General features: G+C 44.8%; 1 protein-coding gene across 4 annotated transcripts in view; it reads right to left on the reverse strand.

Moving 5' to 3' along the window:
* Positions 1 to 350: 350 nt before the first annotated feature.
* The window catches only part of RHCG (Rh family C glycoprotein), a 34,570-nt gene continuing 22,305 nt past the window's right edge, over positions 351 to 12,615 (reverse strand). For 3 of the 4 annotated variants that reach the window (XM_083475353.1, XM_083475355.1, XM_083475354.1), the window contains exons 6-11: positions 9,256 to 9,393; positions 6,806 to 6,942; positions 5,618 to 5,742; positions 3,567 to 3,640; positions 2,427 to 2,520; positions 351 to 1,467 (exon numbers count right to left, since the gene is read on the reverse strand). In XM_083475353.1, the coding sequence (XP_083331479.1) occupies positions 2,449 to 2,520; positions 3,567 to 3,640; positions 5,618 to 5,742; positions 6,806 to 6,942; positions 9,256 to 9,393 (546 nt within the window). In that variant the 3' untranslated portion in view covers positions 351 to 1,467; positions 2,427 to 2,448. Of the gene's footprint in view, positions 1,468 to 2,426; positions 2,521 to 3,566; positions 4,578 to 5,058; positions 5,743 to 6,805; positions 6,943 to 9,255; positions 9,394 to 12,615 lie in introns of all 4 variants that reach the window. The other variant, XR_014519138.1, reaches the window with a different exon arrangement.

Raw genomic sequence — 12,615 nt, forward strand, 5'->3', positions numbered from 1 at the left:
GGTCTCTGGCAGATGAATTCCATCCTGCGGCTCTATGCAGGGATTCAAGCAAGGTTCTCTCCCAACCATAAGGACATAAGGAGAACCCGCTGGATCAGGCCAATGGCCTATCTAGTTCAGCATCCTAGCAGGACCCAAGCGCATAAAAACCTCTCTGCTCCTGTGGCTTCCAGCAACTGGCATTCAGAAGCATTTATGCCTCTGACTGCGCGTTGGCAGCCCTATTTGGAGAAGCCATTGGGAACTGAACCTGCAACCATCTGCGCGCAAGGCAGATGCTGTGCCACCGAGCTAAAGGTAGTGCCTTTGCTGGTTATTAGAAGGAAAAGAAGGAAAAACAAATTTGAGGGTACAGTCTAGCATTAAGCGCTTTTAATATCCACTGATTCCAACAGGAGGGATTTCGACAGCACGCGTTTCAAGTCTCCCCTTCTCCAGCTGCGTTATCACAGATCTTTCAGCACGCTAATCACATGCTGGCTTTCGGAGCCTTGAGCATTTTGGTCTTCCTGACCCTAGACGCTGCCACCATGAGTGGGTCCACCGCGCACTTAGAGATGAGAGGGCATTCGAAAGCTCTCTTCCAGATTGCCTCTGGCTCAAAAGCTTCCTAGGGGGCGGGGGATGGAAGCAGAGAATCTCAGACCAATCTGAGGAATATGAAGGGGCCGAAACACAGCATTGCAAGCTCTTCTCAGATCAGCTCCAGCTTGGGAATTTCCCAGAAAAAGGGGCGGGGGGGGGAATCAGAGGGGACATTCCCAAACCCATCTGATAGTTCGGGAAAATGCATTATTTTTAGGATAGCTACATATTCCATTCATTTTTCAAGCTTTGCTGCATGACGATGCAGAATGCCTGGATGATGAGGGAGGGAGAGAAGGAAAGGGCAATCTTCTTCCCCTCTTCTTTCTTCTGCTCATACCATTTCAGCTCTAGGTACCTTTAGATGGGGCTAGTCAGGGGAGCTGTTGTGGAAAAGCAGGGGAGGCCAGTAATTCTCCGGCTAAGATTTCAAACTGAGACGGTGAATACATTTGGGGCTTGCAAAGCTGACTTCTTCTTTTTAGGTGATCTTTCACATTGCTCTGCAGCTCGTATCCAAGTCCTGAACTTGGGGGAACTTTGCTGCCACTTCTAGCCACATGATATTATAGATTTCCACTTGTCTTTGCATGGTAGCAGGAGGATGTAAACACTCTTTCTTCCAGGCTAACCTCACGATGGTGCAAGATGCAGGAAGAGAAATAATAATAATAATAAGGGCACAATCTATTCCATGAAGAATCTTTGCATCCAGACAAATGATGGTAGCAAATGTTACAGCTTCCAGAAAACCACAACCTTCTTGTGTACTTGAGAGTGTAGGAGATTAAACAAAACAAAACAAAACAAAACAAAACAAAAACCACTCAAGGAATTCCAAAAGGAGAAGCTGATTATACTGATCTGGTTGTCTGCATTGTCCTATAAGAAAAGAAAATGAGAGGCTCATGTGTAAAGACAGGGGAGAAATTCCATTAAGTTTGCATTTATCATTCTCTCTTTCCAAAACAATACAAAAACAGAAACACAGCCATCCTTTGAAATTATCTGAATTTTTCAAGGTAGATCTCAAAGTAATGTGTACAGAAAGGCATAAAAATGCTGGTCATTGGCAACAAGGGTTTAATTTGATTTGCATATACTAGGGTGAAGTATGCATGGAAATGCATTATATTAGGAAAAACTAGTGGGTTTTTTCTGGGGGGACACAGGTGTACGCATACCCCTAAACATTTTGTGAATCGAAAGTTTGGCCTCATTGAGGGGCAGTATTTCAATATGACTAGGAAAATGAGAGTACCCCCAAACTTTTTTTTTTAAGGAAAAAAGCACTGTGGGAAACTGATTTGCAAAAATGAGTCCATTAGGCAAAAAAAGTGTGCATTAGGAGAAATTCATGCAGTTATAAAGAACTAATTAAAACCTTTTTAAAACAATTAAAACCAACGATAAGCTAAAAAGTCAGACTAGAACACACGTCAATGTTCTCCATGCCTGGACACACTTGCCTAAAGAAAAATGGTTTTTAGCAGTCACCAAAGACAGCACGTTGAAGGCACTTCCGAAGTGCAGGTTCTGTCACACTAAAATATCAGTTTACTACAAATGAGGGGAAAGCATTATGTGGCATTTGTAATGGTGTCAGTTCTGCAGATTGAAGGGGCTGAGTGAATATATATGGGTAAGGTGAACTTTCATGTAAACTGGCCCCAAACTGTTAGGCGAGATCCTAGTTGAGATTGTGTGTGCAAGGTGGAACTAGGTGAGATTGTGTACAGGTTATGTATACTAGGAGAGACCTGGATGAAAACACACTCAAGTCTCGAAAAATCTGAAATTGTCAAGATTCATTTGTCCCAAAAACAGGGGTCCCATTTTACCATTGGCATCGACTCCAGTGGATTAAGGGTCTGTCACAGGCTTCGCGTTTGAGTCGTTCATACAATACAGGCTGCTCTCTTCATCCCCAGGTACCTGATAAGGTGAAAACATCTGTTAGGTCCCAACTTATTTATTTATCATGGTTATCTGTAGCTTTTATGGCCCTGGAGAAAGGAGAGACCCGGAAGACGCACAAAGAGGGAAAACAAAACAAAACTGTTACACAATGAAGCCCTCATGTGACAGGGAACAGCACCATCTTGTGGCTTAAAGAGGCTTGCTTTACTTTCCTCACCATAGAGTCCACACAAGCCTTAGATGTCTTGGACTACAACTCCCATCAGTCCCACTCAGCATAACCGAGGGTGATGGGAGTTGTAGTCCTAAAAATATCTGGAGGGCAAAAGCTTGTCAAAAGTCTGGTCCAAACCAATGTGGTCGGCCTAGAACTGTAGTTGTTATTAGTATGGATAAGAATGGATAATATGAACAACAATCTACATATTTATTCAGTTTTGTTTACTGGATAACCTGCAATATGGACTGAGTTTGGTCATATTTTTGGTAAAGGGAGAATTTTGTATCGGAGCAAATTTATTTAGTTCTTATCCCACTGTTTAACCACAAATGGCTCCCAGAGTGGCTTACATATAATGAAAGCAAGACAGTCCCTACCACAACACACAAAGAAAAAGGAACAGGGAGGGAAGAGGAAAATTAAAATTAAAATTCAGGCACCAATTTCCAAACAGTTGTTCTTATAATAACCAGCGGGCCCAGTTTAGGGGCAGTGGTTTAGCAGGAGCACGTGCTAAATCTGCCTGTTGCATAATCTAGCATGGCTCCAGATAAGATTTGACTTGCATTACATCAAAGACGGGCCTCCAGATTTTGTTGGACTACAAATTCCATTATCCCTGGTTACTGGCCAGGTTGGCTGGGACTGATGGGCGTTTGAATCCAGCAACATCTGGAGAGTTACAGCTTTCCCCAGCCTGGGCTAGATGCCCTATGTTCCAAATACTCAGCAAGACAAAAGATTATTCCATACTTTAGAGTTGTGGATCAAGTCAGCTGAATCAAACTCTGCAAAGACAGGATCCTTCAGGTGCCTGAACCTAGAGGTCTAAATCACTTACTTCCCAGTAAACATTATCCTCAAAGCAGTTTTCATCTGTGGGGTCTCCAAAGAAAGGCAGTTTCAAAATGCCACCTGAACGAAAGATAACAGAGTACGGAGTTTATTCTATTATGTTTATTTTTTATTTAATTTATTTACCGCTTAGGTGCCAAAATGGCTTCTAAGTGGTTAACAACTGTGTAATTAAAACACACAGATTGTGAAAACAGCTTTAATTAAAAAATAAAAGAAAGCCCCAGTTAAAAAGCATGGCAATGGAAGCAGTTAGAAATAATTAAAGCAATATGACACGCACCTCAGGGCAATATGGTTTTTCATTAGGCCCCTGGCTGCAGTTTAGTGGGGCAGGCCAACTAGGAACGCTTCAGGATTTGCAGTTACCTGGATTTGGTGGTGTAGTTTTTCAATTAATGTTTAAAAACATAGAAAACATACTAGGGGGATAGATAGAACTGAATATATGAGTGGAAATAAAATGTATTTTATTAGGGGATATATTGCTTGCCAAATGTGTCTATCTGTCAAAACTGCAAAAAAAAAGTGATCATGAGATGAGAAACTCCTCAAGAAACTGATTTTGGGCCCAAGACTGTTTGGTGTGTGACAGGTAACAGTAAACTAAATTATTGGAAACATTGCAAATAGGTTTTTTTAATAAAAAAATCATACCCCAACATGCCACAAGATGGCAGTAGTGAAACACCACAAAGAACCATGAGGCTAAAATTGTAGGCAGTTGCTGGGGAAAAACGGCAAAGAACTCACTCAGGATGATGGCGCGGGCTGGACTTTCAATACCAAGAAAGCAGAAGGACATTTGTCATTGTAGGCCCAGATCAAAGCCTGATCTGACTTAACACAACCTGGGCTCCTTGGGTCAGTCATATAAAACAAAGACCATAAAACACCGGTCCTGAAAGGCCTACATTGGCTCCCAATACTTTTCTGAGCACAATTCAAAGTGTTGGTGCTGACCTTTAAAGCCCTAAATGCCCTCGGCTCAGTATGCCTGAAGAAACTGTTAGGATATTTCCGTTCCACCTTAAAAGGGAGCAGGATGTTTGTGTCACAGCCTGCGTATTTCCTGTTCACAGGATGTTTATGTTTGCTATTGCTTTCGTTTTCTCTCTCTGTCGAAGACACTGACGCAGAACAGTCATGTCTTTCTTTGTTCTGATCAACGCTGAATAAAAGCTTGTAAATAATGCTCTCCTGGGTGCAACTTTTGCTGTGCATTATCTGCTGATAAGAGTGTGCATGAGCCCTGGAATGTGGCAAGGTATTTCCAGGAAACTTGTGTCGCTAATAGCTCATACTGCGTGACTACGGGAGGTCGATGGATCGTCCGGCAGCCGGCTTGGGGGCCATGATAGACTTTGTATTAACTGTGTATTGACAATTGTACTTTTTTCTGACTGACGGTCGAATAAAAGGTTGATGATGATGATGACTTTATCTCCCTGGCAGTATCCCAACAAAAACGTCTCCACCCCCATCATCCAGCCTGGACATTGAGGAGGTCCAGCTCTGAGGGCCTTTTGGCGGTTCCCTCATTGCGAGAAGTGAAGCTACAGGGAACCAGGCAGAGGGCCTTCTCGGTAGTGGCACCCACCCTGTGGAACACCCTCCCATCAGATGTCAAGGAAATAAACAACTATCTGACTTTTATAAGACATCTGAAGGCAGCCCTGTTTAGGGAGGTTTTTAATGTTTGGTGTTTTATTGTGTTTTTAATATTCTGCTGGGAGCCGCCCAGGGTGGCTGGGGAGTAAATAATAATAATAATAATAATAATAATAATAATAATAATAATACAGGTGGCATTCCTGTTTGGCAGGTCAGAAAGGGCCAAAAAGACTAATGCGACACACAGCCTGAATTCTGAGTCAAAATGGAAAGGCATATTTGGACTCAGTCATGACTGGCATTCTCCAGAGTCTTAGGCAGAGACGTCCTTCCCATCTTTCGCTTCCTGATTCTTCTCACTGGAGATGTCAAGAATTGAACCCTGGGGCCGTCAGCATGCAAAACTGTGGTTCTACCACGCACCTACGATGGCCCCTCCTGCTAAGGCCATGCCCAACGATACAGCGATGCCAGCTGCCTGGAAGCCGCCTTGGACGCTGGGCGTTCTGTGGCTGAAGTCTCCCGTGAAGTCAAAAGCACGGATGAGCCTGTGTGGAAGGAAAGCAACAGGGGAAAGAAAGGGGGGTCAGGCTTTCCCACGTGTTCAGTGAGAGCAACCCAAAGTCCTTTCAGAAGCGTCACTGTTTTGCCAAAGCAAAGGCCATACTTTCCTCAGAATTGTGCGCTTTTCTTTAATACACAACGATACGGTTACACTTCAATCAGGGCTTGGAAATCCCAGGCCCGGGGCCAAATGTGGGCCCTTTGGCCTTTTTGCCTGGCCCTTGTGCCACGCCCCATTCCAGCCCTGTTTTGCGCCCAGAATGTTTTGACTTGGCTGAAATGCACCCTTGAACTCTGATAATAATAATAATAATAATAATAATAATAATAATAATAATAATAATATAATAATAATAATAATAATAATAATAATAATAATAATAATAATAATAATAATAATAATTTTTATACCCCGCCCTCCCCAGACAAGACTGGGCTCAGGGCGGCTAACACCAGGCATAAAAACAATTGATTAAAATACAACTTTAAAACAAGATTAAAATACAACATTAAAATGCAGCCTCATTTCAGTAGAAACTCAAATCAAAAACTTTTGGGGGGATGAAAACGTCAAGTCTTCACCAAGGCCAACTATCCAAACCGGTCCTGTGTGAGCCAGAAAAAAGCCAGGGAAGTCGCCAAATAGGAGTTCCATCACAGAAGGAGAAAGGAAAAGGGAAAGAGGTGGAGGGATCAAGTTGATTCCAAGTCAAAGGCCAGGCGGAACAACTGAACAATAATGCCTCTTTGCATCTAAGGAGGGGGGAATAGGAGAGGTGAGTGTGCGTCGAAAAGTAACCTGCTGTACTAGGGTGAAATTTGCATTTGTTACCCCGCCCACATTTGCCTCTGGCCCCGCCCACCACTAGGAAGATTACCCTGAATAGAATGTGGCTCTTGAGTTGAAAAAGGTCTTCCAGCTTCTGCTAAGTAACAGGCATTAAAATAAAAATTAAAATGCAGGTGAATTGCCGCCATAGAGTCAAGTTCTATATCTCCTTCATCCCCCACCCCAAACAAAACTCACCACCCTTCAGAGATGCTCACCCTTCCTTCCCGTAGACTCCTTCAGTCGCAGCGGCAGCCGTAACGGCCCCCACAATTCCTCCAATCAGTCCTGGCATCCCGTGTAGGTTGTGGATACCGCATGTGTCTTGAATTCGCAGCTTGGACTCCAGGAAAGGCTGGCAGGCATGAGGGGAGAACAAGGCATTTAGAAGCAGAACCCGAAACACAGTGTTGCAATGCGGGGTGCTACTGTTCAGCCATGACCCACTTCTAGAATACTCCATTCCATGGCCACCGCCACACACTGGTTTTCTGTTCCCAAATAGTCAGCCAGTCACTGCTCAGTCAGCTGTTTCAAGGTTCCCTCTCCCTCAGGATGCTTGTCTTTTTTTAAAAAATAATAATAATACAGTGGTACCTCGGGTTACAGACGCTTCAGGTTACAGACTCCACTAACCCAGAAATAGGAACGCGGGTGGTTAAACCACAGACCCTAGGACTTGGCAATCAGAAGGTCGGCGGTTCAAATCCCTGTGATGGGGTGAGCTCCGGTTGCTCGGTCCCTGCTCCTGCCCACCTATTAGTTCGAAAGCACGGCAAAGTGCAAGTAGATAAATAGGTACCGCTCTGACGGGAAGGTAAACGGTGTTTCCATGCACTGCTCTGGTTCGCCAGAAGCGGCTTAGTCATGCTGGCCACATGACCCGGAAGATGTACGCCGGCTCCCTTGACCAATAAAGCAAGATGAGCGCCGCAACCCCATAGTCGGTCACGACTGGACCTAATGGTCAGGGGTCCCTTTACCTTTACCTTAACCCAGAAACAGTACCTCGGGTTAAGAACTTTGCTTCAGGATGAGAACAGAAATTGCACTGTGGTGGCATAGCAGCAGTGGGAGGCCCCATTAGTTAAAGTGGTGCTTCAGGTTAAGAACAGACCTCCGGAAAAAATTAAGTACGTAACCAGAGGTACCACTGTAATGTTGTGCTTCAGCAAACCTCAAGGGTCCCTCAAGCCTACCAGTACCACCTGCTTGTGGTGAAGATGCTGTTCTGGCTACATAGGGAGCCGTACCTGTCGTTCCCCCCCCCCCAGCTGTTATTGGACTGCAGCTCCCATCATCCTTCACCATTGGTCATTCTGGCCAGGACTGATGGGAGATGTAGTCCAACGACATCTGGGTTCTCCGTGCCTAGTGCAGGGTAGAGGTTAGGCACAAGGAAACCCAGCTTCAGATCTCCACTTGGCGAAGTAGCTCACCGCGGGACTTGGGATCTCTCAGCCTAACCAACTTCGCAGGCTTGTTGTGAGAATCAAATAGGGCGGGGGGAGATCCATGTATTCTGCCTTGAGCTCCAAGAAAGGAAGCCAAGATATAAACATAGTGGAGGGAGAAATAGGCCCCATCTGATTGGTCCTAGAACAATAGGATTCAGAATGCAGGAGTCTGATTGGTCCTAGAACAATGCAGCAGTATGATTGGTCCTCAGGAGCCACCCAATCCAGCTCCAGATGGAAGTGAATCCACAACCTGATTGACCTATAGGAGAATCCCGGAATTAGCCAATCACGTGCAGCCCATTGTGTAAATAATGTATATAAAGCAGATATTTTGGGGGAACTTTCATTCCTCCTCACCACTATGAGCTGAATAAAGAGCATGAAATTCACTCTCGATTCCGAGTATATTTCACATGCATTGCCGAGGACTCTGGTACATATTATAGATCTACGGAGGGCAGAATATTGGAGATTCCCAATCCACAAGTACAGTTGAAAAGCTGCCATAAATCATGTAGGACCAAAGGATCGTGTCACTTGTGGGACATTTCACAATATAGTGGCATATTCGGAAGTGCAGGGTCCTTTCATGATAGTCACAGCTATGCCCCTCAATGCCACACCCCTTCTACAATTAATATTTGAAATTTGAAATACTTTATTGTCACTTGTACAACTTGTATACAGCGAGATTACACGAGCACCCCCCCCCTCAGCTCTCTTAGTCTTAATTCCCCTTGTTTACTGACACCCACCCACCAAACCCGAAAGTCAGTTGCCCTGTTGTTATCTTTTCATTCAGCAGCCTAACAGCCCATGGATAGAAGCTGTTCTTTACCCTGTTGGTGCGACTAATCATGCTTCTATATCTTCTGCCTGAAGGCAGGAGATCAAGAAAGTGCCGGCCACACAAGCTTCTAAACATATAAAATAATCTGAAAATTGTGCAATAATAATAAGGGGTGCATTGCAACATTGGAGCCGATTTGTAGGGGCCGAGGTAGTTTTCCCCCAATGCATTTTTGAGGGGGCCAGGCCCCCTCAATTTTCAGAGGACATTTGGCTCCGCCTTAGCTATTCGAGAAATTGTATTGCACCCCCTCAACCAGCTGGAGAAGCTGGCGCTTCCTCATTGCAATGATCAATGCAGATCTCCATGTGCTGCCTTGAAGCTAGATCTAATATTTTCTAAAAAGAGGTGCCCTTACCGTGAAGTAGACAAACCCAATGGTAGACACAATGCCACAGATAAACCCAACAATGAGGGAGCCATATGCGGTGAGCATCATTTCTGCTGCAGTGCCCACAGCAACACCCCCTGCCAGGGTGGCATTCTGGATGTGGACCTGCACAAAACAGCAAATTCAGAATTCAACAACAACAACAACAGTTTTATTATTTATACCCTGACCGTCTAGCTGTGTTCATGGAAGAACCTTAAGGACCACCATTTACAGCACAAGGCTTCCTGTTTACTGAGGTGCAGTTAGGCCAGGGGTGGTGCCCTTCACACATTTTGGACTCCAACTCCCACCATCCCTGAAGGTTGTCCACTGCTGGCTGGGGCTGATGGGAGCTGGAGTCCAGCGACATCTGGAAGACCATGGGTTCCCCATCCCTGTTTTACAAAGGATGGAAGTGAAACTCACATCCCTTGTCTCTCACATGCTGGTCCATACAATCTTAGGCTGTGTACATTTATACTTCTGAAGTACAATCAGAGCACCTTTTACCCCTCAGCGAATCCTGGGCCCTTTACTTTACCCCTAGCAGCTACAATTCCTGGCAATTGCTAAAAGGCCCGGAATTCTTTGAGGGAAGGAACGTGCTTTAAAATAGGCATAGCCAAACTCGGCCCTCCAGATGTTTTGGGACTACAACTCCCATCACCCCTAGCTAACAGGCCCAGTGGTCAGGGATGATGGGAATTGTAGTCCCAAAACATCTGGAGGGCCAAGTTTGGCTTTAAAGTGTGCGTACTTTGCCTTATTCTCCTTCTGTCGTCACCCTTTCTGGAGTCCTGTGGTGATGTCCTCTTCCATCACTCTTCTATAAACTGTTGGAAGCCAACCAAACCTTTCCAGCTCATTTGTCAGGCCTCTGCCCTTCTCCTTTCATGGCATCTACCTCCTCTTGTCAGTTGCCCCTGCTGTTTGCTAGCACTTTGCTCCTGGACATTTGCAGGTTATCTTCAACTCATTTTGACTCAAAACAGACCCCCCTTAAATTAATGGGCCTACGTTAGGCCATTAATTTCAATGGGTCTACCCTGACTAAAATTTAATTAGCTATTACCCTATGTTTACCTATGATTGCACATATTGTTTGTTTTGCACTCATTGCAGCTGAGACTGGAGCCTTCGCAGTCCATGGATCTTTGACAGGTGTTCAGACTAGATGATCCTCAGGGTCCCTTCTATCTTTACAAGTCTATGATAACGGTTTCATTTTATATTTTAATTTCTTTTATATAACTTGATTTCTTACGTTTGTTTTTATGTTTTTAAAAATCGCCACTTTAGATCGCATTTTGTAAATCCCTGGGAGGTATCCCTGTTCTAGTAAGTGACACATAAATCTTGTTAAATAGAATAAATAAATAAGCTGAGGTGTGCCCAGACTGTCAGTAGGAGGTGGGTTCAAGTGCACACTGAGAAACTGAGCTTTGTGCAGTTAAAGTGGATTAAAGTGCTTTGGTGACCTCAAGAAAATCACTTAACGGCAACAACAACAACTTTTGTGGTTAGGAAAGTGTTGGGGGAATGCGTTGAAAAGTGTATGATGAACCAATGATTCACAGGATGTAAACACTGCAGAAGCAAATCAGGATGAATGGTCATTGTCATATATAGCCTACCAGGAAATGAATAAGAATGAAAGCTCAGTCAGCACCAGATATGATAATCTAACCCCATGAGCTTTCTTCAAGCAAATCAGGATGGCTGCTCAATGAGCATGTCATGCAGATAAGTAGCAGAATTCCAAGCCTTGCATCAGGGCTAGCCAACTCCCATCAGACCCAGCCAGTATAGTCAAGGATTGGGGATGATGGAGGTTGCAGTTGGAACAATATCTGGAGGGGTACCTCCTTGGCTACCCAAGGAAGGTGAGAAGGGCTGTAGCTCAAAGGCAGAGCACATGTTGGTTCTCCAACTTTGTAGAGTTCAGTTCCCTATCAGGCATTAGAATCAAAGTCACAGAATCAAATAATTGTAGAGTTGGAAGGGACCAATATGCTGCCCCTACCGCTTATGGCTGTGGGATGTAGTCCATTGGAGCAGTCAAATACAACATCCCTTGTTTGCCTAGAGTGGACACAGACAGGAGGATGTTGAACCAGCCAGCTGAACTTCCTGTCCCACCTAGTCTGGAGCATCCTCTCCCTGCATGTTACCAGGTAGGTGGGTGTGACCCTGGCAGACCCCACAAAAGGTCCAGTCATGCAGCTATCCTCCTCTTTTGATGCCTTTTCTTCTCTTGGACTGCCAGCAGCACATGGTCCCATCCTTACAAGGATGTAAGCCACACTGTATCTGTAACTATAAGCTAAAGCCTGCCTTCAGGGATCCAACTGTGAACTGAATGTGAGTAAACCTCTTATTACTTTTAAAAGAAGCTTCTTCTGTCTTTATTCTTTTTAGGAGGGATAAAAGGGGACTCACCAGGAACAGAACCCAAACTGAACAATGCCAGATTGGATTGCTTAAGTAAAGAGGTTCAAACGACTCTGCCAACTAACTTCCTGCTATATATTGGGGAATGTCGCTCTGCTGCTGACTCACAAGCATGCGTTAGGAAGGATACTATGAAATCAATAAATCCTCTTGTAATAATAATAATAATAATAATAATAATAATAATAATAAATTTTATTTATATCCCGCCCTCCCCAGCCGAAGCCGGGCTCAGGGCGGCTAACAACACTAAAATAGTGCAACATTATAAAAACATTATAAAAATTAATTAAAATCAAAATTGATGGCAACCATAAACTAAAGTTTTGTAAAGATTGCCAAAGGAGGGAGTCAGGCTGCGCCCTGACCAAAGGCCTGGTGGAACAGCTCTGCTTGCAGGCCCTGCAGAAAGATGTCAAGTCCTGCAGGGCCCTTGTCACTTGTGACAGAGCGTTCCACCAGGTTGGAGCCGCAGCCGAAAAAGCCCTGGCTCTAGTTGAGGCCAGCCTAACCTCTCTGTGGCCTGGGACCTTCAAGATGTTTTTATTTGAAGACCGTAAGTTCCTCTGTGGGGCATACCAGGAAAGACGGTCCCGTAGGTACGAGGGTCCTAGGCCGTATAGGGCTTTGAAGGTTAAAACCAGCACCTTAAACCTGATCCTGTACTCCACCGGGAGCCAGTGCAGCTGGTATAGCACTGGATGAATGTGATCTCGCAGCGAAGACCCCGTAAGGAGTCTCGCTGCGCCATTCTGCACCCGCTGAAGTTTCTGGGTCAGTCTCAAGGGCAGCCCCACGTAGAGCGAGTTACAATGATCCAGTCTGGAGGTGACCGTCGCATGGATCACAGTGGCTAGGTCAGGGCGAGAGAGGTAAGGAGCCAACTGCTTAGCT

The sequence above is a fragment of the Podarcis liolepis genome (genome assembly GCF_965112155.1).
Source record: "Podarcis liolepis genome assembly, chromosome: 14".
Classification (NCBI taxonomy): Eukaryota; Metazoa; Chordata; class Lepidosauria; order Squamata; family Lacertidae; genus Podarcis; species Podarcis liolepis.